The sequence below is a fragment of the Esox lucius genome, chromosome 1 (genome assembly GCF_011004845.1).
Source record: "Esox lucius isolate fEsoLuc1 chromosome 1, fEsoLuc1.pri, whole genome shotgun sequence".
Taxonomy (NCBI): domain Eukaryota; kingdom Metazoa; phylum Chordata; class Actinopteri; order Esociformes; family Esocidae; genus Esox; species Esox lucius.
This window is the reverse complement of record NC_047569.1, coordinates 10,323,688-10,351,224: the sequence shown is the minus strand read 5'-3', so window position 1 is coordinate 10,351,224 and position 27,537 is coordinate 10,323,688. Positions and strand designations below refer to the sequence as shown.

The 27,537-nt window shown below is 44.5% G+C and overlaps 2 protein-coding genes across 4 annotated transcripts in view; both read right to left on the bottom strand.

Annotated features, from left to right (window-relative positions):
- LOC105009702 (NACHT and WD repeat domain-containing protein 2) overlaps positions 1-14,017 on the bottom strand; it is a 29,764-nt gene extending 15,747 nt beyond the window's left edge. The window contains exons 1-5 of the mRNA XM_029122292.2: positions 13,933-14,017; positions 13,709-13,797; positions 13,070-13,177; positions 12,723-12,932; positions 3,464-3,599 (exon numbers count right to left, since the gene is read on the bottom strand). Of these exons, the coding sequence (XP_028978125.2) occupies positions 3,464-3,599; positions 12,723-12,932; positions 13,070-13,177; positions 13,709-13,797; positions 13,933-13,999 (610 nt within the window). The 5' untranslated portion in view covers positions 14,000-14,017. The remainder of the gene's footprint in view (positions 1-3,463; positions 3,600-12,722; positions 12,933-13,069; positions 13,178-13,708; positions 13,798-13,932) is intronic.
- Positions 14,018-16,799: 2,782 nt separating this feature from the next.
- Positions 16,800-27,537, bottom strand: part of LOC105026162 (F-BAR and double SH3 domains protein 2) — a 52,987-nt gene continuing 42,249 nt past the window's right edge. For 2 of the 3 annotated variants that reach the window (XM_034292052.1, XM_034292056.1), the window contains 10 exons: positions 26,202-26,321; positions 25,974-26,078; positions 24,180-24,332; positions 21,013-21,147; positions 20,383-20,466; positions 20,109-20,286; positions 19,763-19,962; positions 19,057-19,231; positions 18,867-18,955; positions 16,800-18,754 (listed from right to left, as the gene is read on the bottom strand). In XM_034292052.1, coding sequence (XP_034147943.1) covers positions 18,671-18,754; positions 18,867-18,955; positions 19,057-19,231; positions 19,763-19,962; positions 20,109-20,286; positions 20,383-20,466; positions 21,013-21,147; positions 24,180-24,332; positions 25,974-26,078; positions 26,202-26,321 — 1,323 coding nt within the window. In that variant the 3' untranslated portion in view covers positions 16,800-18,670. The remainder of the gene's footprint in view (positions 18,755-18,866; positions 18,956-19,056; positions 19,232-19,762; positions 19,963-20,108; positions 20,287-20,382; positions 20,467-21,012; positions 21,148-24,179; positions 24,333-25,973; positions 26,079-26,201; positions 26,322-27,537) is intronic. The other variant, XM_034292054.1, reaches the window with a different exon arrangement.

Genomic DNA, 27,537 nt, shown 5'->3' with positions numbered 1-27,537 from the left:
ATGTGTGCTGATGCTCAGATTATTGTGTGTTGTATAAATGTCACATTGATATTGTCTTTTCTTCCCCCCTTTGATTAACTTTTACTGCTTTCAATGAAAGACTGTCAAATGCAAGGGATATTATAACCTGAAAATAGTCCAACTTGGGATACTTTGTCCAATGGGATTTCTTCACCAGCAACGTGACAACAATGAACTCGAAGGACAGGGACTCTTCACAGAGGAGCTGGGCTCACCTCATACACAGGCAAGAACTGGGAACCGCTCAGGCAGGAAACCCAGTGCCTAAACAAGAGGGAAACCCAGTGCCTAAACAAGAGGCAAACCCAGTGCCTAAACAAGAGGGAAACCCAGTGCTTAAACAAGAGGGAAACCCAGTGCCTAAACAAGAGGCAAACCCAGTGCCTAAACAAGAGGGAAACCCAGTGCTTAAACAAGAGGGAAACCCAGTGCCTAAACAAGAGGCAAACCCAGTGCCTAAACAAGAGGGAAACCCAGTGCTTAAACAAGAGGCAGACCCAGTGCCTAAACAAGAGGCAGACCCAGTGCCTAAACAAGAGGGAAACCCAGTGCCTAAACAAGAGGCAGACCCAGTGCCTAAACAAGAGGCAGACCCAGTGCCTAAACAAGAGGCAAACCCAGTGCCTAAACAAGAGGGAAACCCAGTGCCTAAACAAGAGGCAGACCCAGTGCCTAAACAAGAGGGAAACCCAGTGCCTAAACAAGAGTGAAACCCAGTGCCTAAACTAGCTTCCACGTTTCATTTGAACTACAATTCCAAAGCATTGAAATGCTAATGCATGCAAGCTGACCAACAACTCCTGTCCCTACTTGGACACTTGTTACTGTATAGCAAATGGATAGAGGTCAACGGTAGTGCGACATTGCTTTTCACATTGTTATAAAAGCAAATATCTCATTGATCTTTGTGCCTAGTTCTATGATACTCTATTAGCACACAGTAGTTAGTTACTATTTACAGTAGTTAGTTCATACATAAATCTCTGTGCTGGCCCAAAACCCTGGTGGTGAAAGCCCCATGCTCTACCATCTGAACTACACAGAACCACTGTCAAAGATAGATACATTGGAAAAAGTTTGCCTCAGCCTTTATTACCTTTCCAGATAATGTAAAAGTTTAAAATTATTACATTTGCCTGGCATTCACATTGGAGCAGAACAATAGCCTAGTGGTCAAGAGCATGTTCAATTTGTTTTTTAAATTACACTACTTATACCTTATTTTGGTTTAGATATACTCTCCAAGATCTGAGATATTATCAAGTTGTTTTTAATCTGTGTACATATGGGTTTGTCAGGGCAAATCAAGTCATGTCAACGCATTTAAAAAGCGGAAGTTACGAACTTTACATAACATGTTAACAAACTTTACATAATATGTTAAACGTTGAATCCACTACAATATTGTGCTTCCTTCGACGCCAACGGCATCAAATAAATATACGACACTACTCACACAGGCACATTTGTGCATGTTACAAACAACACACGCAATTGCACATTGTCAAGGTGTCAATATAGGCAACTACATGGTGCTGTAGTAAAGCAGTGTAAGTTAGACATACTCCTGCTCATTGTCAAGGTGTCAATATAGGCTACTACATGGTGCTGTAGTAAAGCAGTTTAAGTTAGACATACTCCTGCTCATTGTCAAGGTGTCAGTATAGGCTACTACATGGTGCTGTAGTAAAGCAGTGTAAGTTAGACATACTCCAGCTCATTGTCAAGGTGTCAATATAGGCTACTACATGGTGCTGTAATAAATCAGTGTAAGTTAGACATACTCCAGCTCATATTTGTCATAGGCCAAGTGAATTGAATACAATAAAATGAATGCAATGCCTTTGTAGTGTAATAAGAAATATCTGTTGAGGAAGAGTGGAAGTGTATTCAACGAAGAGCAGTGTCTGGCCCCACAAAGTCTCCAAAAGACCCTTTGGGATGTTATTCAGAGGTCCTGCATGACATGTGCTTCTCTAATGATCTGGAACACCAGGCGTGGGCCATCAGCCCCACCCTCCTGAGCTCACCTGGAGAGGCGTGAAACTCTGAGCAAACTGGAGTGTAAATGTATGATATTGTGGACTTTTATCTGTCTTGTTTGGATTAACCCTGTTCCACATAAAGGGCTGGATAGTCGGATATGCTTTATTGTACTGTGCAGGTTATGGATCAAACTTTACAAGAACATTGTAGAAATGATTGTCCTTGTTGCATGTCTGACAACAACTAGCAGCAATGCCCCGTCCATTTGATAATTTAGTGTTGGTTAAGTGGGACAGTTCCTGTCCTTTGTATTCATTGTGTTTGCCAATTAAAGGTAATGCTAATGACCTTTTGGGGGAGTGTTTTAGATATGTCTGATTTTAGGATAAATAGCCACATCTCCAAGAAGTTCTTTGGGTTTGTCATCGTTAAAGAGACCTCCCAACACATTGTGTTGTAGTCATATTTTGGAATTTGTCATCGTTAAGAGACATCCCAACTTGTTGTGTTGTAGCTTACAATCTAGGAGTTTGTTCTAGTTAAAGAAACCTCCTGAAACGTTGTGTTGTAGCCTACTATTTACCAAAGACTTGGTACGTTCTGTACTGTAACTATTACTGGATTTGATTAAATTGTATTACTTAAGTATAGGTCACGACGGCATTCCTCGTTCATCTTCATACTGAAGTTCGTAGGTGGTAAACCTTCAACCATTTTCTCTCACACCCCTCACTACACCTTTATTCACCGCTGAACATATTCTGACAACACCTCACAGGCATCGGACGCACTGCCGTGCACAAACCTTTCGAGAGCTCACAACGAAAGCTCCTCTCTGGAACAAAAGTTGTTGTGCAACTGTCAGAGTGACGCACATCTACAGGAGGAAAGGACATTGTATAGCAAAGGGGCCCTACAGGTTGAGCCATGCCTGTGCACGCCTGATCAGACCCTTGTAACTACACAGAAAAATACATAACCTGCCCTAGATTAGGTGTAACGAGTGCTTTCCAGATGTGCAGATGAACACTGAAAACTTGTTCCTGGAGACGTACCATCCTGTAGGTTTTCTCTCCAACCCCAGTTGTGACTAACCTGACTTTTCATCCAGCGCGTTATTAGAATCAGGTGTGCAAAGGTAAAGGTTGTAGAGAAAACCTACAGGTTGGCAGCTCTCCAGGAACAGGATTGAACACCCCTGACTTAGAGGGTGCAGAGAGAGGCAGTGCATAACAAAATCAGTTAACATTTATACATATTAAAAGTTGTATCTTTTTACGTAGACAAGCTCAAAAACAAATTATTCAATGGATCATTACAACGCCTAAACACCAAAATATGTTATTGTGTCTGTCAACTATCTTTGGGTTACTATTCTTGTGAGGACTTCTTGAGCTCAAAGGCGCACAAATACACACATAGGCGCAAAAGAGAGAGAGCAAGACACACATCTCACCTGATCTGAAGTAGTCCTGGGCTCTCTCTGGTGTTAGGAGACCCCCCTGAACACACTGAATGACAGCAGCACGCAACACCTTCTTTACCTCGTCCTCTTCCTCATTTACATTTGGTTGTCTTCTCTTGTCACCGACCTGAGGAAAAGGTCATCATTGTCTGTTCACCTGTCCTCTACAGTTTTTTTACAACCCATTCAATGATTCTTCGTTATGTAGGATATCCATTCACAGCGATATCCTATGCAACACATAAATCCTATGACATGTACTGTATGTGCCTTATAAGATGTAACTTGAGTGCTTTTAATTGCTGCTATTTTATTTTCACACGTCTCTGTTTCTGTGTCCGAGTCCAAATGTCATGCATTAGTCATTTAGGTTTGGTGTATGATTTAAACAGACACTCCTCATAGACTGGAATCAATCGTATTTAGCACTGAAGAAATACTGAGCTCCCCCATTCCCCCTGCACCGCGACGCTCCTCCTGCACCACAGCTCCCCCGTTCCCCCTGCACCACAGCTCCCCTGTTCCTCCTGCACCGCAACGCTCCTCCTGCACCACAGCTCCCCTGTTCCCCCTGCACCGTGACGCTCCTCCTGCACCACAGCTCCCCCGTTCCCCCTGCACTGCGACGCTCCTCCTCACCCACATACAAGCCACCACCAATCCAGTGGCCATAACGTGCAACTTCCCTCTGGACTCAAACGCATCCCGTTTATTAGTCACCACTGTTCTCAATGTCTCAACAACTTCCCTCTGGACTCAAACGCATCCCGTTTATTAGTCACCACTGTTCTCAATGTCTCAACAACTTCCCTCTGGACTCAAACGCATCCCGTTTATTAGTCACCACTGTTCTCAATGTCTCAACGACTTCCCTCTGGACTCAAACGCATCCCGTTTATTAGTCACCACTGTTCTCAATGTCTCAACGACTTCCCTCTGGACTCAAACGCATCCCGTTTATTAGTCACCACTGTTCTCAATGTCTCAACGACTTCCCTCTGGACTCAAACGCATCCCGTTTATTAGTCACCACTGTTCTCAATGTCTCAACGACTTCCCTCTGGACTCAAACGCATCCCGTTTATTAGTCGCCACTGTTCCCAATGTCTCAACGGTGTCCATTTACAAATAGCTCATGTTCTGTTTCAAATGTTGAGCAGTATAATAATATAATTAAAAGATTCTGAGAATCCTGAGAAATCACTGCATGCAAGGGACAAGGCCGAAAAACAATATTGGATGGCCGTGATCTTCAGGCCCTCAGGCGGCACTGCATTAAAAACAGACACGGTCCTATAGTGGACCGTGTCTGCATGATTCAGGAACACTTCCGAAAAACACTGTCTTGTGAACATAGTACGTCACTGCATCCACAAATGCAGGTTAAATCACTACCATGCAAAGAATAAACTATATATAAACAAGATCCAGAAATGCCACCGCCTTCTCTGGGCCCAAGCTCATTTAAGATGGACTGAGAACAAGTGGAAAACTGTCCTGTGGTTTTGCAAATCAAAATATGAAATTATTTTTGGGAATCATTGATGCCGCGTCCTCCGGACTAAAAAGAGGGACCATCCAGTTTGTTATCAGCCCACAGTTGAAAAGCCAGCATCTGTGACAGTATGGGGGTGCATTAGTGCACATGGCATGGGTGACTTGCACATCTGTAAAGGCACCATTAATGCTGATACAGGTTTTGGAGCAACATATGCTGCCATCTAGATGTCTTCTTCTGGGAAGGCTTATTTCAGCAAGACAATGCCGAACCACATTCTGCACGTATTACAACAGCCTGGCTCCGTAGTAAGAGTCCAGGTGCTAAACCTGTCACCCATTGAAAACATTTGGAGCATTTTGAAACGAAAAATATGACAAAGGAGACCCTGAACTGTTTGGCAGCTAAAATCCTATTTATTGGAATTGGAAAATATTTCACTTTCAAAACTATAGCAATTGTCTCCTCAGTTCCCAAACACTTCAGTGTTGTTAAAAGAAAACAAACTTTTTTTGTTGCTGGCATCAAATTCAAAATGGATATATACAGGGGAGAGAACAAGTATTTGATACACTGCTGATTTTGCAGGTTTTCCTACTTACAAAGCATGTAGAGGTCTGTAATTTTTATCATAGGTACACTTCAACTGTGAGAGAGACGAAATCTAAAACAAAAATCCAGAAAAATCACATTGTATGATTTTTAATAATTAATTTGCATTTTATGGCATGACATAAGTATTTGATCACCTACTAACCAGTAAGAATTCCGGCTCACACAGACCTGTTAGTTTTTCTTTAAGAAGCCCTCCTGTTCTCCACTCATTACCTGTATAAAAGACACCTGTCCACACACTCAATCAAACAGACTCCAACCTCTCCACAATGGCCAAGACCAGAGAGCTGTATAAGGACATCAGGGGTAAAATTGTAGACCTGCACAAGGCTGGGATGGGCTACAGGACAATACAGGCAAGCAGCTTGGTGAGAAGGCAGCAACTGTTGGCACAATAATTAGAAAATGGAAGAAGTTCAAGATGACGGTCAATTTCCCTCAGTCTGGGGCTCCATGTAAGATCTCACCTCGTGGGGCATCAATGATCATGAGGAAGGTGAGGGATCAGCCCAGAACTACACGACAGGACCTGGTCAATGACCTGAAGAGAGCTGGGACCACAGTCTCAAAGAAAACCCTTAGTAACACACTACGCCGTCATGGATTGAAATCCTGCAGCGCACGTAAGGTCCCCCTGCTCAAGCCAGCGCATGTCCAGGCCCGTCTGAAGTTTGCCAATGACCATCTGGATGATCCAGAGGAGGAATGGGAAAAGGTCATGTGGTCTGCTGAGACACAAATAGAGCTTCACTCGCCGTAGACGCAGAATTGCAAACATCACAAGGTTAATATTGCAGCGCAAACAAGTTTAGGTTAGCAGATGCTTTTTAGAAGGAAGACAATGTCGGGAGCGAGAAGCAACAAGTGCACGCTCCGGTTGACAGAAATGAATATTCGACAGGCACACTGAATTCATACGGTCACTGAATTCTTTGTAACACCGGTCTTTTTGTGGGTAGAAGGGCGGTGCTTACGTTGGGTAACATTGAGGTAACCATGAAGATAACCATGAAAGCAAGTATAATGTAAAATGTATTAACCTTTCATTTTACGGGTTAATCGGGAAGCTACACCCAAAGTCACAAAGTTACTCCTGAAGTTACCTCGGTAACTAGTTAGTACAGGTGCTGGTCATAAAATTTGAATATCATCAAAAAGTTGATATATTTCAGTAATTCCATTCAAAAAGTGAAACTTGTATAATTTTACATTCATTCCACACAGACTGATATATTTCAAGTGTTTATTTCTTTTAATTTTGATGATTATAACTGACAACTAATGAAACCCAAATTCAGTATGTCAGAAAATTTGAATAATGTGAAAAGGTTCAATATTGAAGACACCTGGTGCCACACTCTAATCAGCTAATTAACTCAAAACCCCTGCAAAGGCCTTTAAATGGTCTCTCAGTCTAGTTCTGTAGGTAACACAATCATGGGGAAGACTGTTGACTTGACAGCTGTCCAAAAGACGACTATTGACACCATAGCTAAAGAGGCTGGCTGTTCACAGAGCTCTGTGTCCAAGCACATTAATAGAAAGGCAAAGGGAAGGAAAAGATGTGGTAGAAAAAAGTGTACAATGCACACTGGAGAGGATTGTGAAACAAAACCCATTCAAAAATGTGGGGGAGATTCACAAAGAGTGGACTGCAGCTTGAGTCAGTTCTTCAAGAACCACCTCGCACAGACATATGCAAGACATGGGTTTCAGCTGTAATTCAGGCAAAAGGAGCCCCAACTAAGTATTGAGTGCTGTGCATGCTCGTACTTTTCATGTTCATACTTTTCTGTTGGCCAACATTTCTAAAAATATTTTTTTGTATTGGTCTTAAGTAATATTAACATTTTCGGAGAGATACTGTTTTTGGGATTTTCACGAGTTGTCAGTTATAATCATCACAATCAAAAGAAATAAACATTTGAAATATATCAGTCTGTGTGTAATGAATTAATATAATATACAACTTTCACTTTTTGAATGGAATTACTGAAATAAATCAACTTTTTGATGATATTCTAATTTTATGAAAACCACACTGTTCCTCCTGAATCCGAGGTTCTACTATCGGCCGTATTCCCCTCTCCAGTACCCTGGCATAGACTTTCCCGGGGAAGCTGAGAAGTGTGATCCCCCTGTAGTTGGAACACACCCTCCGGTCCCCCTTCTTAAAAAGAGGGACCACCACCCCGGTCTGCCTTCCCAGAGGCACTGTCCCAGACTGCCACGCGATGTTGCACAGGTGTGTCAGCCAAGACAGCCCCACAACATCCAGAGACTTGAGGTACTCAGGGCGGATCTCATCCACCCCCGGTGCCTTGCCACCGAGGAGTTTCTTGACCACCTCGGTGACTTCAGCCCGGGTGATGGACGAGTCCACCTCTGAGCCCTCATCCTCTGCTTCCTCAATGGAAGATGTGACGGCGGGATTGAGGAGATCCTCGAAGTACTCCTTCCATCGCCCGACGACATCCCCAGGTGAGGTCAACAGCTGCCCACCTCTACTGTAAACAGCGTTGGTAGGGCACTGTTTCCCTCTCCTGAGGCGCCGGATGGTTTGCCAGAATCTCTTTGAGGCCAGCCGATAGTCCTTCTCCATGGCCTCACCGAACTCCTCCCAGGCCCGAGTTTTTGCCTCCACAACCACCCGGGCTGCAGCCCGCTTGGCCTGTCGGTACCCGTCAGCTGCGTCAGGAGTCCCACAAGCCAACCAGGCCTGATAGGACTCCTTCTTCAGCTTGACGGCATCCCTTACTTCCGGTGTCCACCACCGGGTTCGGGGATTGCCGCTTTGACAGGCACCGGAGACCTTACGGCCACAGCTCCGAACGGCCGCTTCGACAATGGCGGTGGAGAACATGGTCCACTCGGACTCAATATCTCCAACCTCTCTCGGGATCCAGTCGAAGCTCTGCCGGAGGTGGGAGTTAAAGATCTCTCTGACAGGAGACTTGGCCAGACGTTCCCAGCAGACCCTTACAGTACGCTTGGGCCTGCCGAGTCTGTCCAGCTTTCTCCCCCGCCATCGGATCCAACTCACCACCAGGTGGTGATCAGTTGACAGCTCCGCCCCTCTCTTCACCCGAGTGTCCAAGACATACGGCCGCAGGTCAGATGAGACGACAACAAAGTCGATCATCGACCTGCGGCCTAGGGTGTCCTGGTGCCACGTGCACTGATGGACACCCTTATGCTTGAACATGGTGTTCGTTATGGACAAACTGACTAGCACAGAAGTCCAATAACTGAACACCGCTCGGGTTCAGATCAGGGGGGCCGTTCCTCCCAATCACACCCCTCCAGGTGTCACTGTCGTTGCCCACGTGGGTGTTGAAGTCCCCCAGTAGAACGATAGAGTCCCCAGCCGGAGCACTTTCTAGCACCCCTCCCAGAGACTCCAAGAAGGTTGGGTACTCTGCACTGCCGTCCGGCCCGTAGGCACAAACAACAGTGAGAGACCTATCCCCGACCCGTAGGCGCAGGGAAACGACCCTCTCGTTCACCGGGGTAAACTCCAACACATGGCGGCAGAGCTGGGGAGCTATAAGCAAACCCACACCAGCCCGTCATCTCTCACCATGGGCAACTCCAGAGTGGTGAAGAGTCCATCCTCTCTCAAGGAGTGTGGTTCCAGAGCCCAAGTCGTGCGTAGAGGTGATCCCGAATATCTCTAGTCGGAACCTCTCAACCTCACACATGATCTCAGGCTCCTTCCCCGCCATCGAGGTGACGTTCCACGTCCCTAGAGCTAGTTTCCATGTCCAAGGATTGGGTTGTCGAGGCCCCCGCCTTCCACTGCTTCCCAATCCTCTCCGCACCGACCCCTTATTGTTCCTCCTGTAGGTGGTGAGCCCATGGGAAGGTGGCCCCACGTCGCTCGTTCGGGCTGAGCCCGGCCGGGCCCCATTGGGAAAGGCCCGGCCACCAGGCGCTTGCATACAAACCCCAACCCCGGGCCTGGCTCCAGGGTGGGGCCCCGGCTGCGCCATACCGGGCGACGTCACGGTGCTCGAAATGTAACTCGTCATTAAAGGGTTTTGAACCGCTCTTAGTCTGATCCGTCGCCTAGGACCTGTTTGCCTTGGGAGACCCTACCAGGGGCTTATAGCCCCAGACAACATAGCTCCTAGGGTCACTCGGGTTCTCAAACCCCTCCACCACGTTAAGGTGGCAGTTCATGGAAGGGATTGTGCAGGATGAACCTGTTAAATTCGGTTTGACAATTAAACATAATTGAACTTTTGGGTTTCATTTGTTTGTATGGATGTCAACTTCTGCTTACTGTCTTGCCTACACATGGGTCGTAAGTTAATTCAATTCTACCGGCTCTGCAACTGTTACAATACCTTTGCCTCTCTCGAGTCATATTGTGGAATAGTCAATGGAGCAACTTCGCCAACAGTTCAATAAGCTCATAAGTTTGCATACCGTGGCAGAAATTGTGAAATGTTGGCACAGATTTTGAAAATATGACTGATCATGCAAAAAAAAAGTATTTTATTTAAGGATAGGGATCATATGAAGCCATTTATTATCACATACTTTTTTGGGACCTTTTTAAATCATAATAATAACAGAAATCAAAATGTTACATACCCTTGAATGTTGACACACACAGGTGAAAATGGCAATTAAAGGTGAATTTCCCACACCTGTGGCTTTTGAAATTGCAATAAGTGTCTGTGTATAAACAATCAATGAGTTTGTTAACTCACATGGATGCACTGAGCAGGTTAGATACTGATCCTGGAAAGTTAAGTAAATTAAATTGACAGACTCATGGTTTTATTGTATTATTCAAACTTTTTGGGTAGAATTTGGTTTGAAAGTATGACTGAACTGTTTGCAAATAGTTATATGAAAACATAATAAAAAATCTCAATATTGAATTGCAATACATAGAATCATGAGAACCATGAAAATCACAATACATATTGGCACCAAGTATGGTGATAATATCGTATCATGAGGTCCCTCGCAATTCCCATTTTGCAACACTGACCTCAGCTAACATTGAACTCAATGTTCTCATCCAGTGGGTGGGGATTTGGGGGAAAACACAACACTCGACTCTCATTGAACTTTTCTCAATGTCACTTAAACTGTATGCCTAGCGTTCAGCAGTCAAGTTCGAAGTGATTGAGGACTAACTATCATGCCTTCTATATCGATTTAGATCAGCCAAAAAAGTGTTACATTTTGATTCTATGTTGTTGGTGGGAGAAAAAGGACAGCAGTATGCAAAATAAATATTACTGATAATTTTGTGGTAGCCACAACGTGTACCTTTGTAGGACATCTAAAATACCACAAAGACAGGAAAGAATGACTGCTGTTCTAGTTAGCTAGCTAACGTTAAGCAATGTCAGAATGAAATACTCAAGCTAGCTTGCAGAGTTAGCTAATGTTAGCAAAATGGGGAGATGTGAAAATAAATGTCATGGGTGGAAGGTTATACAGTAAATTCCTCCATTCTCATTTACCGATAAGATTCCCATGGCATCCGATTTTCTTTAGCTAAGTATTTCTGATAATATTCTTGAATAGCTTGTAATTGGCTTCCCCTTGCGTTTTTTTCAAATTGGACAGCATTTTTCTTTAGTTTGCTTACATAGGTTTCATGTTGGTTTCAAAACAAAAAAATTCTAATTTTATCTAAACACATAAACACAGTTCACAACATATAAATACATAAAAACAACATGCTGAATAATATTACATTCCATTCAAGAATTCAACAAACATTTTTTTGGATAAACCCCATCATTTAACAATTTTTCTTAACCATAGACCTGAAGACATGAAACTCAAAAATCTAGGGACCTGAAAAAACTACCCAAAAAATGACCCTGGTGTCAGAGACAGAGCTTTAATGGGTGCAATGGGTGTGCGGCACCTATAGCAGCCAATCACAGGGGCCCACAAGAAGTTTATCTTATTTTTTTAAACATAGCAAATAGAGTAAAATTATAGTATGATTAATTTGCTACATGCTATTTAGTTGACATTGAGGTAATAAACATCTATATTTTTTATGATTCATAATGCATTTGTATGATCGACTAATCTGTGACTGTGCATGTGTAGCCAGCGTTGCCAGATGGGACAGTTTCCAGAAAATTGGGCTATATTTAATGACCGTGTGTGGTTTTTATGCGGAGTCTACGGGTAATTGGGCCTTTAGTCAGTGAATCTGGCAACCCTGGGTATAATGTCAGATTTTGTCCGTTCGTTTGCTAAGGATCTGAACAGTGGAAAATTAAGTTACAAAACTTAATAATGTAACATAGGTGTCTGTCCGAAGCTATGGTTCGCACCCATGGGAGAGAAAGCTAAGCTCCACCACTGCCTGGCGTCCTCATTGGTAGATACAGGCCTGATTGGAATGTGTCCACTGGTGAAGACTTTTTATTTATCAGATGCACCAAATAAAATAGCGTCATTCTGAACACTGAAATTCTTGTGACATAGAACGCAACATCTACGCTGTAGGCATTGAGAAAAAACAATAACGTAAACCTCCTCCATATCCACATTTTGGGTTTTAACAGAGAGTTTTTGAAATGCCCTTATCTCTAGCCTCTCTGCATGCCTCCTTGCTCTTGCAACCTCAAATCTCCAGATGAGTGCAATGTTTGATACTTGTAATGCAATTGTATACTGTCTTTACTTATTAAATTAATCTGTGGCATTACTTTGTTGACTCCTTGAAGTGAAATGATCACAGCAAGTTCAGCCAGGGAACCCAAGTGGGCATGACTCAGCTGAGCTTCAGCTGACATCCACAGTCTGAAGATTCCTAAACTAACATGGCGGTATATTTTAGTCGGTCAGGGTACTCTGTCTGCTACTCCGCTGGTCGTCTTGCATGCGGTTGCTAAACCCACCCACCCCCTCAGCCTCCACCTGTTGATTCTGTTTCCTTCAGTGGGGGGATTGCCATCCGTATTGCTGTTATAATATTACAGTGTTAATGTTATTAGTAGGATTGTATACACCATCAGGTGATGGCAGTGAGTTACTCCAAAGAAACAGAACCAAAATCCGATCTCAAACCTTTTTTTCGGACACACTGCTGAAACGAACAGAAAGGATTGCTGGAGGGTGTCTGCGTGACTGAGGATTTCCCCTCACCTGTTTTTCGGTGTGCAGCTGTGCATTATTGTGTGACCGTCGCCGCAGACAGAAAGAGGGGGGCGTGGCGTTCTCATCCCTCAGGTAAGCCCTCTCCAGTGCCAATGTTTCGATGCCCGCTACCTGGCACCCCTGAAGCAGCGTGTGGAACTCTGCCACCTCGACCTGTGCGGGTAAACACGCAGTACCATACTCCTCCCCCACCAGGGCCTGCAGCGCCACCCACAGGACGTGCAGTAAAGAACAGGAGTTCATGTCTGCATGCTGGATTTGTGATAAGGGTACAGCAAATGGAAGAAGTATGGTGTAGGTAAAAGTTTATCTGGGCCAAGGGGCAGGTGATTTACCACGAAGTAGGGTCCAGCAGAGTTTCCTCTACACTCCTGGAGTAGGTTATGTCTGGTCCATTGGTCGGGCCAGGTTCTGGGGTCACTGTTTTCATGTGGGTCTATCACCTGACCACACAACAAAAAAATCAACATCACTCATTGGATTGTCAAACCACATTGCCTCTAATCATTGATTTGATGGAATTAAGAGTGTATGTCTATTTTTCTACAATAGCCTACTCTGGCCCACTGTAGGTGATTATCAAACATAGCCTGTATTATCGTTTACACCGCTTTAAGAACACATCCATCTAAATATCAGCTTTCTTCAGCAAACCCGATACCACCGCTGCTGATTACAGGCAATAATATTGCTTGAATGAAAACGAACACTTCATGCTAACAGTCATTTGACACCTGTTCGTCTGAACAATAACAAGACCTTCCTCTATTGTCCTCTTGTCAGGGCACCATTGTGGGAGCATCTCCTGTCTCTCTTTCATATGTGGGTAGAATGTGTTGAGTAGAATGTGTTGAGTTTAACTGTGGAAAGACAGGCTTCTGCAGAAGCTTCTCTAAAAGGATACTAAATAGAATAAAGACTGCCATGATACAGGACAAGCAAAATACTTAATTCTATAAGATCCATCAGAACACCTTGAAGTCCAGTCCATGCGTGTGTCTGCAGTGCTCCCTCAGCCTGGGAAACACACTTTCTCTCAGAGTCTTCCGCTCCAGAACCGAGTCTAGAACACACCAAAGCATGTATGCACACATAGCATTTCACAAAGAAACACAAAAGTCAGGCTACTATTATTTCCCAAGCAGTGTCATACAGCGCACACACACACACACACACACACACACACAGTTGGAACTACCTCCTGGATTGGAGCACAGGTAAACTTTAACGCAGGACTTGCATGAGGCTGTAGGGAAGTCTTCCATGAGTCTCTCGGAGGCATACAAATATAAGAAATCGAGCAGAAATTTCCTCCACAGATCACAACACAGATATTTACTTCGACCACCCAAATGAACCAGGACGGCAGGATGGGTTGAGCTTAAACTAGTCTTCCTAAACAACCCCATTCACTCCCCCTTCTCTCCTCCCCCTGGCTGTTCCGGTCAGGAAACTGGCATCCATACACGCAGACACAGATCTGTATTAGATTACTTTGGTGAGTAACAGTGGATTTAGTTTGAAAATCCTATTTTCCATAACCCTAACAGCATGCCCAAAATTCACTACCTCTGACCCTAAATCCAACAAAGCCTTGTTTTTCCCCAATTAAGAATAACAGCCCTTTCAGAGTTCAATCACCCATTTTGTGTAAGCATAACAACTTTAAAGAAATGTAAGAAGGTAGTATATATGGCAAGCAAGAACAGCAGTCAGTCTGCAACTCATTCACATCATCAAACTCTTTGTAGAGTGATTTGAAATGCTTTGCCATTACTGCAGCCATTTTGAGCTTTTATTCATTTATTTTCTATATAGTGGAAAAACATGTTGCTTGTTTTGGGTAGTTTCTGACTTATGGACTTGTGAAAGGTCTGTTCAGTAAGATGAAAATCAGAAGATTGACTTGGCCAGTCCTAAACTTCACTTTTTCCCCCGATGAGCACTTCGGTTTTGTTGGCTGTGTGTTTTGGTTCATTGCCCAGTTGTAATTCTGATGCGCCGTCCAATCAGTCTGGTGGATTTTATTTTGTACATTGGTAGCCAAGATATTTCTGTACACTTCTGAACTCATTCTGTTGCTGCCATCATTTGTTGCCTCCCCATGTCATGACATTACCTCCACCATGCCTCCCCATGTCATGAAACTACCTCCACCATGCCTCCCCATGTCATGACATTACCTCCACCATGCCTCCCCATGTCATGACATTACCTCTACCATGCCTCCCCATGTCATGACATTACCTCCACCATGCCTCCCCATGTCATGAAACTACCTCCACCATGCCTCCCCATGTCATGGCACTACCTCCACCATGCCTCCCCATGTCATGACACTACCTCCACCATGCCTCCCCATGTCATGACATTACCTCCACCATGCCTCCCCATGTCATGACATTACCTCCACCATGCCTCCCCATGTCATGACACTACCTCCACCATGCCTCCCCATGTCATGACATTACCTCCACCATGCTTCCCCATGTCATGATATTACCTCCACCATGCCATGACATTACCTCCACCATGCTTCACAGTGAGGTGGATCATCTGCAGATCCTTTTTTCTCCATACTTTAGCCTTCCTGTTTTGTTGATAAAGTTTCAGCTCATCTGTCTTTAAGAAACAGAAAAAATGTTTTGATACTGATCTGAGATTTGCAACTTTCAATGTGGCCTTTGTAATTCTGCTGCTGAAGAGTATTGTACAAACCCGATTCCAAAAATGTTGGGACATTTTTACAAACCCATGTCATGGCACTACTTTTGGGACACGATTTTTTGGAATCGGGTTTGTAAAACTCACCCTGGAATTCTGGAAGTTATTTCAGGGTTGTTTTTCACAACTTTGATCATTTCTCTGGCTGACCTGGTAGTTGCCAATTGTTCAAGAAAACCATTGGTTTCTTTTTCAGGACATTGTCAACTGTGGATTTGGCTTTGCCCAACTATTGCGCTATGGTTCTAATTGAGTTCCATTTTCTTTTAACATCCAAATTGCTTACCTTTCTTTTATAGATCACTATGTTGTCTTTGTGTTGGATTATGCCTACTGACACCTAACACAGAATCCAAAGGCAAAAGGAAAGGATAGAACTGAAATTAAACATTCACAGCTCTTTTATGTCTCAATGCAAAAGGAAACACCTAATCGATGAGGAACACCTGTGAGCCAAATATTCCAATACTTATGCTTACATAAAATGGGGGGATGGAACTGAAAGTGCTCTTATCCTTAGTTCGTAAAATACAGCACCAGTCAAAAGTTTAGACACACTCATATTCCAAACCTTTGACTGGTACTGTATGTTGAAACAGAAATATTCTATTTAATCGTATATGCCTTGAATGTAAAGCAAAAGTATTTATTTTTACTTTGCTGTCCCAATACTTATTGAGGGCAAGTATTTTACAAACTAAAAAAAGACAAAGAAACATTTCCATCAGTTTTTTTTATTTAACATTTGTACACAATAAATAAAAACTTTTTACAGCCAATAATAATATGCAGAAAGAATTTTGCACTGATTCTCAAAGTTGTCACCATGGCAACAATCAGAAGTGAGAAGTCCTGTTGTTTAACTACACTGATTTAGCAGCTTGAAAACATCTCCAATTCAAAACAAAATGTGTTCTTTAAAAAAATGCTAAAATAAAATAGAAATACAGGGACATTGGACTTCTGTAGAGGGAACTTACAGAGTTGTCTTTTGGCCAGAGAGAATTACAATAATAGCAGAAATGTTGTAATAAAAATGTTGGTTTCTGTGTGTGAGAACCACTCTCTGACAAGAACACTGCTGTAAATCATAAACTTCAAAACAAGTTTGATTAACATTCTAAAGATCTCAGAGAGATCGAGGAGATGAGAGCATGGTCAAGAGCAGACCAAACTAGCCAAGCGCAGGTAGAATCACATCCCTTCTCCCCTCACAATATAATCACTCAAAACTCACACGCCAATTAAAACAAACAGATCTACTTTCTCTCTGCGTTCATTCAATATTCCTCGTACTGTTTCCTAACTCAAAGCAAACAACACGACTTTATCTTTTTTTTGTAACACCATTCTGCTGCATCTTAATTTCTGGAAGAAATGGTTCTCTGCCTTCTGTAAAGCATGTTACAGAGTCAGGGTTCAGCGAGGTGCAGCCAGAATGAGAACAACACTGAACAAGAACAGAAATACATACAAGAGAATAAAAATAAATGGCAAGGGAATAAAAGTGCTATGATGTCCCTTTAGGTTGGGTTGAACTGTAAGATACAGAAAGTCTGATTTAAGTTGAATCTTCTACCTGGATTAATTCACGGTATTAGGTATCAGTGAAATTTGCGAGTCAATAGCTGGGTTTGAATGAGATACGTCATTCTGAAGTGCTTTTAAAATCCACGACATCATATGCCAAAGTTCAAGGGGTCAAAATGAAAAAGTTAAGTGACGCCCGATCCAATATGTTATCAGTGGGAAGGTGGTTGATATGTCACTTAGTGACTTGATTGTTTCATTGATTGTTCGTTTTGAGGTAATCACTGGGTAAGACGTGGAGGCAAAATCACAACACGAGAAAGCTGAATGGAACAAAATTGACATTCAGGTTGAAATACTAATGTCTTAAAAAAAAAATCTAAAATAAAGAAATAGGACAGAAAGCAACTTCTCCTGTTCTGTGCTTATGTGTTGCCACTGTTTTCTATTCCCTCCATTTTCACTCTATTGCTTACTTTTCCACTTGCTGTCCTACGGTCGACCTCTAGGTCAGTTCTGAGCATTTCACTTCCCAACCCAAACTACCCACCCACACAGACTGCACAGGAAAGAGAGAAAAGGAATGGGAGAGATGGGGGATTACCAGAAGGCTGAAAGGAGGTACGGTCACAAGGGAAAACGCCTTACTTCTTAGAATAGAATGGTTCCCCTCTAGCAGCTTTTAGAACTGTTTCAGTCTTCAATGCTCTGCGCTTCCTTTAGAACTGTTTCAGTCTTCAATGCTCTGCGCTTCCTTTAGAACTGTTTCAGTCTTCAATGCACTGCGCTTCCTTTAGAACTGTTTCAGTCTTCAATGCACTGCGCTTCCTTTAGAACTGTTTCAGTCTTCAATGCACTGCGCTTCCTTTTGAGGACTAAATATTAGCGATACACATACTGCTCACCAGAGGATGAAACTGAGAAGACCTGTGTGTGTGTTCGTGTGGGGTTGTGTGTGTGTGTGTGTGTTGTTTGTGTACAAGTGGTTACCACTGATCCTTACAAACTGCACAGACAGAACAACCTTTAGAGAAAGAAAGACTTTTAGAGAAAGAATGGAAGGGGTGTGTTGGAGAGAAGGTTTAGGTGGGATCCAGCCCCACACGACACTCTCCCTCTCTCCCTCCCCCCTCTCTCTATCCCTCCCTTCCCCACCTCACCGACCGCTTTAACTGTATATACGATGCCCTTTCAGGTTGCGATATGGATAAACTACTACATATCAAATAGATACTCCATTCAGCGGGGTAGGCTAATATGAAACGTTGCGCGTAATCCGGAACATTCCTATGACTACAGTAATGTACTGTACTAATACACATTAAATACGTATGATAGAACTATATATGGCAAGAACAGGAAAAACCCAGCTCACATATCCCACACAACTCACGAATGCCACCCCCCACCCCCCTCCCCCAAATTCTGAATTCCTTTTATTCAAAATGGCTGCCAGGAGAGACCAAAGTTCAGGCAACAGACAGTCCGCCATCGGGAGGAAGACGAGGAGAGAGGGGCTGCTGTGCCGTGTTGTTAGGAGACTGCACCATCTTCCACCCAGCTGAGGGAGGCAAAGGAGGAGAGGTTGGGAGACGGGGAGTTTCAGGTATCAGAGGTTACAGACGCAGTCCGGTTAGGGGTTCAGTCCTCAAGGCCACCAGAGCGGCGCTGTTCCGTCTCCCTCACACCAGTGTGATCTCCACCTCCTCGGTCTTCTCTGCCTGTTTGCGGGGCTTCTGTTTGGGAGGTGGGGGAGCTGCCCGGACCTGCAAGAGGACAGGTTGGACATTAAACACGAATCTGTCTCTGTTGCTTCGGCGTATTTAGATTCACCCCACTTCTCCCAACACAGGGTTGTTATATGGCCATTAGACTTACTGGTCGAAGCTTGCTGGGCCCTCCGTCAGGTGTTATCCGGAGGGGCTGGGGGAACCCTTGAGACTCCGGACTCAGAGCAGAACTATGATCTGACGGCAAGGAAAGAAATGACATTAGCTAAACGTTCTCTCTAGACTACAACTTTGAATGGTCACATGGGAAAAGAAGGAACCGCATTTGGCTCTCTTACTGTGAACGAGGCCCTTGAGCGTCGCAGGCGGCGGCTTGTGTTCCCCGTTGACTGAGGGCGATCGAGGGAGAGGGGGAGGGGTGGGGGTGTCTGGGATTGGGTAGGGACTGCAGGGAGGCTGGTCGTACAGGGGAAGGGGGGGGAGCGCCGAGGGCAGCCTGGGGGACGGAGAGATCTGTGGGGAAGGTGAGAGGGACAGAGTGAGGAAGCGAAAAGGGAAGTTAGGCGGCGGTAAAGGTCAAACATCAGTCATCTCCGACGGGCCGTTGTGGCTTAGTCAGAAACACAATAAGATTTATTACCAGTCAACCCGAGGCCCTTAAAGACAAGTTCACCAGGCGCACATACCTTTCAGCACTCTGCCCAAACCCAGATAACCCAAATGTTATTCTCAGAGGGCTGGAGCGCTTCTAATCACTTATCTACACTAAACAGCTACTGCAAATTACAGGAAGGATACGACCGCTCCTAACCCAATCATCAATCAGACGACTAGACAAAACAGACTGACGCAACATACTGGCTAACTAGCCTTGCACCAACCTGGTCTCATAGTACCACAACTGTTTTTAATAGCTTGAATCCGCTTGATGTAAGTACTGCCTAGACCGGAGGCGAGCCTATCACAGGTCCTTATATTAACGCAGATACAAAATGTAGCCTCACACATCCAAATATACACCTGTCTGTGTGTGTGTGTCAGTACCAGGGTGAGGCCTCCATTCTCCATCAGGTCCTCGACCAGCACGGAAGGGAAGACGCCCACCCGTCCGTTGAACTCTCCCTCCCAGAATCCGTCATCCGTCTGGGTGTCTCTGTTGAGCAGGCGGATGACGGCCCCCTCGGGGAACGACAGCTCCTCGTCAGCCTGGCCCTCGTAGTCGTACAGCGCCCGCACAAAACTCACTGAGGGAAATCATGTTCAATTCACCAGAGGTCCAGCCATTCCTAGAGCTCTAAGTCTATTAAAGTCTGCTAACACGCTGGATTCCGACCGTGGTCTGATCGTTCTGATCTGGCGAGGGAAATGAAAACGTAGAAACGTGTCTTACAGCTGGCGTCTCCGTTGACGGTGGTCGTGTGCGTCTCCGGCTCGGTGGAGTTGGATGAGGTGTGCGAGCGCGTGTCCAGAGCCGCCAGGGACTGGAGCATGCTCAGAAGGCTGTTGGACGTTGGGAACTGAAGGTACTTTTCCGGAACGTAGCCAATGAGCCCCGTCTTATTCCTCGCCTGAAACAACCAATCACATGGGCCAGTTACGGGCTAGTTACGGAGCGCAGCGGGTCGACTGGAGAGAAAGAAGTGTGTTAGGCGGGTTGTCGTTACCTTAACCCAGTCCTCCATGTCCCCGTCCTCTATGACCTCCAACATCTCGTGTTCATCTATAGTCAACTCATCTGGCTGTGACGCCTTGGGACAGGGAAACAGAGAGGAAGACAGGGAGAGACAAACAGAGAGAGCGAGGGAGACAGATAAGAGGTGGAGACAGACAGGCAGAGACGGAATGACAAAGAGAGCAACAGAGAAAGTGAGACAGAGCAGTAAAAGTGGAGAGATTAAAAAGAAGGCATCAACTATGAATAAAAGTGTCAACTTATATTTCCTGGTTCTAGTGTTCCATGTGTGCCAGTGTTCAGGTGGGTGGGGTTCTTGTTCAGGGTGTTTGGAAGCTAACAGCCCTTGTTCAGATCCTTCACTTGCCTTACATAATCTGGCTAGGAAAATAATGTGTGCAAATATGATCTGGCAAGAGAACAGCTTTGTGTTTCAATGACCTGGAGACCTGGGACCAACAAATCCCAACAAGGAGACAAAAACATATGCGACCTTGTGGAGACTTTCCTCCAGTCTCGGAAAAAGGCTATTTCCTACTGAGGGGTTACGTATAGGCAAAAAAGTATAATTAGCTTTAAGATAACTTAGGGCTTTTTGTTTAGGTTTTTGTGTGTGTATTACCTTGTATGAGTAGAGGACCTTGCAGGTGAGAGGGTAGTTCCTGAGAGTCCCAGAAGGGCTAGAGCTGCTGTCATCAAACACCTCCATGTTCTCCTCGCCCTCCTCGCCCTCCGAGCGCTCCAAATCAACCGGGCCCTACACACACATGCACATCGCAACAGGTTAGGTCCACATGTGGTTCAGCTTGACTGTCTGGTGAAAGGCGTCACTCTCAAAATGTTGTGCCTCCTTTTAAAAGGAGAGAGAAAGCCCGTCCTCAACCTGTTCCCTGAAAAGCTCATTGGCTCAGAGGGATCAGGTGATCCAGGTGGCTTACGGGACTGGACACGGCCACCTGTGTGTCTGTGTTTTGGGTCTGTGTGTGTTCCAGACTCGCGTTGTGCCCGATAAGGAGCAGAGTCATCAAATCATTGTTGACACAATAAGCAATACACCTTGGAGGAGAAAAAGAACGTCTCTGAGTGTGTGACCCACCAGATGTTCCTTTGCCTGCGACTTTGAAGCAGAGAAAACATCCGCCTCCATATCTAGATTAAGAAACCAAGCCAGCGGCTGCATTGGAATAATGAGTGCTTTAAATAATAACCTTCTACACTGCCTTGTTGTCAAGCAGACAACATATGTCAGTGTCCATTCAAACTCCGCGGACCGAAGCCATTCTCGTGAGAGGATTGCGCTTCGCTTATTGCGGTCGGGCGATCACCTTGGGGAAAAGGCTCTTTTGTTTTTTTAGGAGAGGCTTTATGTCATGCGCCTAAACCTGACTGACGTGAAAAAGAACTCAGGGGCCAAGGGAAATACCACTCCCTTTCTGTCTCGCACAGCTCAGTATCTCGTCCTCTTCGCTCAACCGCTTCCAATTTCACCCATTATCACTCTCACACCCTTTCCTTAGCACCTTTTCTCTCCCCCAACGCCCCTTCTCTGGATCTTGCTGCAGTGTTGCGTGGGACACAATGACGAGTGGTGCAGAGCAGACTGCTCCAAGTGAGCAGTCTATCTATATATAGTATTACTGTATATCCAAGTTTAAATGTAGGAAGGGCCGACAAAACAATATACATTTTTATTGTAAAAAAAGCGAAACGATATAGATGATAACGTTTTCAGATTTGTGCGAGACAAAGTCATGGTTTCGCGTTGGTGTCGTCCATTTTCCAACTTACAACATCACGTAGCACGTTTGAAACACCAAGACTAAAACGTGACATGAAAAGCCAATCACACAAAGGGAAGGAGTCTGCTCAACCGGGTGCATGATGTTTCACCCTACCGTTCCAAAGTTTGGGGTCACTGTTTTCGAAAGAAAAGCTGTTTTATTTCCTCCATCAAAAATACAGAGTAGACACTGTTAATATTGTAAATGACTATTGTAGTTGGGACGATTTGCAGTGGAATATCTACATGGGTGTACGGAGGCCCATTATCAGCAACCAACATTGTGTACCAATGGAACATTGTGTTTGCTATTCAAAGTATATCATTTCAAAAGGCTAATTGATATTAGCACAGCTGAAAAACTGTGCTGATTAAAGACGTGATAAAACTGACCTTCTTTAGACTAGTAGAGTATCTGGAGCATCAGCAATTGTGGGTTTCTATTACAGGCTCAAAATTGCCAGAAACTTTCTTCTGAAACTCGTCAGTTTATTCTTGTTCTGAGACATGAAGGCTATTCCATGCGAGAAACTGCCAAGAATCTGAAGATCTTGTACAAACTTGTGTACTACTCCCTTCACAGAACAGCATAAACTGTCTCTAACCAGAATAGAAAGAGCTGCGGGAGGCCCCAGTGCACAACTGAGCAAGAGGACAAATACATTATAGTAACAGGTCCTCAACTGGCAGCTTTATAAAATAGTATCCGCAAAACACCAGTCTCAATATCAACAGTGAAGAGGTCACTCAGGGATGCTGGCCTTCTAGGCAGAGTTGCAAAGAAAATGCCATAATAACCAGCAAATAAAAAGAAAAGATTAAGATGGGCAAAAGAACACAGACACTGGACAGAGGATTGGGAAAAAAGTATTAAGGACAGACAAATCTAAGTTTGAGGTGTTCAGATCACAAAGAACAACATTCGTGAGACACAGACCAAATAAAAAGATGCTAGATGAGTGCTTGACTCCATCTGTAAAGCATGGTGGAGGCAATGTGATGGTCTGGGGGTGCTTTGGTGGTGGTAAAGTGGGAGATTTGTACAGAGTACACAGGATCTTGAAGAAGGAAGGCTATTATTCAATTTTACAACACCATGCCATACCCTGTGGGCGGCACTTGATTGGAGCCAATTTCACAGGATTATGCAAGAACTATATAGGGAAGAACCATTCAGCTGGTACTCTGTCTATAATGGAGTGGCCAGCACAGTCACCGGATCTTAACCCTGTTGAGCTGTTGTGGGAGCAGCTTGACCGTACAGTACGTAAGAAGTGCCCATCAAGCCAATCCAACTTGTGGGAAGTGCTTCAAGAAGCATACAGATCACCTCAACAAATTGACAACTAGAATGCAAAAGGTCTGCAAGGCTGTAATTGCTGCAAAAGGAGGATTCTTTAACGAAAGCAAAGGACACAATTATTATTTCAATAAAAAATAATTGTTTTTAACTATAATGACTATATTTCCTATTCAAACTAATTTCATGTATGTTGTCATGGAAAACAAGGACAATTCTAAATGACCCCAAACTTTTGAACGGTAGTGTACGTGCACACCCGGAACATCCACAGATAGCATGGGTATCAGATATCAAGATCAGTCGGCCTGATAGCGATGGAAAAAGCCATTAGGGAGAAATAGATGCCAAGGTCAAAGAAATGTTGTCTAAAAGAGGAAGCACATCTTCAGTAATATGGACATTACTAATCCAACTGCATATTGAATCGGTCAAGACATGCTGCAAATAAGTGAATCAGACGGGGGTGTTTCTGGATCCAACTACACTTAGCCATCAGTAAATGATCATTCTGGAAGGGGAAGGCATGTAACAAATTATTGCTAGTTGTGTGTGTTAGTGTGAACGCCTACTTGGTCTGAGGTGATGAAAGGTGGTGGGGCAGTGGTGTTGCAGGAAATCTAGTGAAGTGAGGGACTGTGGGTAGTGTAGTTTCCTCCAAAGTGACGGAAGGTGATCTAGTGAGAGTGAGGGAGGGCAGGTGTCTCACCGAGAGTGAGGGATCGTGGGTAGTGTAGTTTGCCCAGCGTTCATTCTCTAGCTCTTCCATCACCTGGTTCATGGCGCTCTTCAGCCAGGTGTCCACGGCAACGCCCACCTGTCTCAGCAGGTCCAGACGAGCCTCTGCCTTCAGCTTTACTGTCTGGAGATTGAGAGAAAGACAGATAGCAGTCCAGACAAACAAAACATTCACAACAAAATGTCAATCATTTATCAAACTTTTAAACAATCTTTCATAACTATGTACAACAACTTTTCAAATTTAGCTAAATAAAAATCCCCAGCAGAGTAAACACTGGTTTCATAAATATTTTCATTGGAATCACAGTGAGATGGGTGAAGTTCAGACACGAAGGGGCCGAGACGGGTGTTCAACCCCGGACACCGGAGTGGACCCTCACATGGAGATGGGGGTGTTACCACCAGACCACGTCCGCATGCAAAGTTTGACGGAGAACACTTGACCAAATACTTCCTTCATGAGCAAGCAGCGTAATAAGAAGCAGATTGGCTTGCCGAAAAAAAACGTCTTGCCGGAAAAAACTCTTCTGAACCTGAAGCGAAACCCTTGCAATGAGGCGAGGCCATAACCGCAAATTGGATATCACAAAATTGGGAGCGGAGAGAAATGGGCTAATAATTGTAAGAAAAGAAAAAAAACATACATACCAAAATAATGGAAATTGAAAGTTTCTAGTTGGCTTTGCTTGAGGCATTTTTACGAGGGAAATATAGGTTTAGTAGAGAGACATGGCCGGGACAGCCAAGGCAGAAATGCATGTAGCTAAGTATGCACTAAAATTAAAAGTGGTACATTTCCACGGAAATAAAAGCTCTTTAATCTCTGATCATTTCCAGAAACTGGAAGTGTAGTTAATTATGAATGTTAAGTACACTCTAAACGCCACTGCTTCCTGCTCGGACCCCGCCCGTTGCACAGAATATTGGTTCTGTCTGGCTCTACAGCTCATCAAATGGACTCAAATGGACTCATCAAACATTCAACAGACAGCGCATAATAATGGCGGATGGGGGAGGGAGGAGGAAAGGGGAGGCAGGTATAAAGAGATGTCCATAGTGGTATGCATTTCACAATTCTTCTGGTGGGTGCTGTGACTACAATAGCCAGCAGGGGGTGGTAGACAGAGGGGAACCAGGCAGGAGAGATGGATGGATGTGATTCACAGTGGGACAGGCCCGGGTGTCTCAGAGAGAATCGATGGAGACTGGTCCATTAAGACGGAGACAGACAGAGGTGGGAATTAACAGGGTCAGCTGCAGCTTGTGGGTGAATAGTTCTGCTCTTTACACACACAAACACACACACACAGCTATCTAAGTGAGGTAACCAAAGCTGGCTTTAAAAATCCTACTTTTACTGCTAATATTAACCCCAAACCATTAGTAACCTAACATTCATGCCTAAACCTAACTAAGCCCTAATTCCCAACCGTAAGCTTAAATCAAACTGGTAATCCCTAACCATAATTATAACTCAAATTACAACTTTTGCCCTAAACCTAACACCTTCAAAACGGCGCCATTAGTTGCCATTTTCTGATTGAGCCATAGCTTCCGGGACATGTTTGTCCCCGTTATATTGTCGCTCTATGTCAGAAACACAAACAAACCTCAGCCTGAGCCATAGCTTCCGGGACATGTTTGTCCCCGTTATATTGTCGCTCTATGTCAGAAACACAAACAAACCTCAGCCTGAGCCCCAGCTTCCGGGACATGTTTGTCCCCGTTATATTGTCGCTCTATGTCAGAAACCCAAACAAACCTCAGCCTTGCGTAGGTGCTCTTTGGTTTCGTCTATCTTCAGTTCCAGATCGAGCCGGCCCTGCTCAGACGGAGGCACTCCCAGAGTCTCACACTCCTCCAAGCTCTAATGGTCCACACACAAACACCCCAATTAAAGACACAAATTAACCACTGTGTGGGTGTGGGGTTGTGCGTTTGTGCTTATGAGTGTGTGTGTGTGAGACAGTGTGTGTGCACGTAGACTCACTCTCTTGTAGTGGATAATGTTCTTGTGTTCCCGGGCAATTCTGGTCGCCCACTTCCTGGCCTCCTTGTTCAGGCTATGCTCCTCTGTCTGACTCCCCGTGTCGGACTCCAACTTGCGACTCTACAACACAGACACGCGCACCGTTAGCATGGCGATAAGAGGAACACAACACTTTTTCCCCCGAAGGGTTAAAATGGAAATGACGGGGTGTGATTCCCCGTAGCCAAAATAGCCCGCCAACCCTGAACGACATTTATTAAACCCAGTCAAACACATCAACCATGGATACGCTTCTCTCAGACAGCCGGCGACTAGGGTTAAGAACTGAGACCAGAAAGCAGACTGATCTGAGAGAGAAGAGAGAAGGCCTGAAGCTTTGGGGTAATCAAGTAAACGCCCTGCGATATCCGAGCACTGCCTTTCCGACACAATCCGCCCCGCGAGAGATCGGGGGCTCTTAGAAGCACATGCACCATCCGGTCGCCGTGAAAACGTTCCCAGCGGAGCCCCTCCCTTGGCATAACGGCCTGATGAAACACATCCCTGTCGCCTGCTGACACACAACACCCACTTTTCACTTCAACCCACGATGGTCTGTTTAGGAACAGGGAAGGGTGAGGAAAAACAGCACTGGACAGGTAGGATGCGCTACATTGTGTGATTTCACCACACTACAATTCCAACCTGCTATAAATAGCAGAACGTTGTATAACCAGCATGAATTCAGCATCAGCTTCTTATTGCTATATAACTGTATTGGTGAATGGGACTCATGGTTGGTTCAGCTGTCTGAGGTTATGTGGTACAATAACTGCCTTTATGCGTCAGGGCTATTCAACTATATTCTTACTGGACCTAGATTAGGAAATGGTTATTTATGGGCGAGCAGACACATATAAATGTAGATGACAAGCTTCCATTAAATTAAATGTTTCTCATTAAATCATTTCAATTGCCTTCTTTTTTTACCACAGGAATCTTTTGTCAGTGGACTAGCTGAATCTGAATAAAATGGGTCCCTATTAAAAACTGCACCTCAACTTTATCTAAAAACTGTGACATCACTGGAGTGATCTGTGCTGTGTAGTCTAGTCTAGACGCCAGATGAAAAGCCCTGATACACTGTTATAGCAGAGGCTACAAAGAAAGCTTTCATAGACACCCAGGTCAGGTTTGCGTGGTCGGCCATTAGCGGTCATGGTTAAACAACCTTGGTCGTGCTGGTCGCAGATTTAAATAGCATGCTAATAGACACACAGTTATAATGGTTAACCAACCACAAACGCTCATTGTTCCACAGCTGTTGGCCATGGTTGCGTTTGGGAGCGGCGTGTGT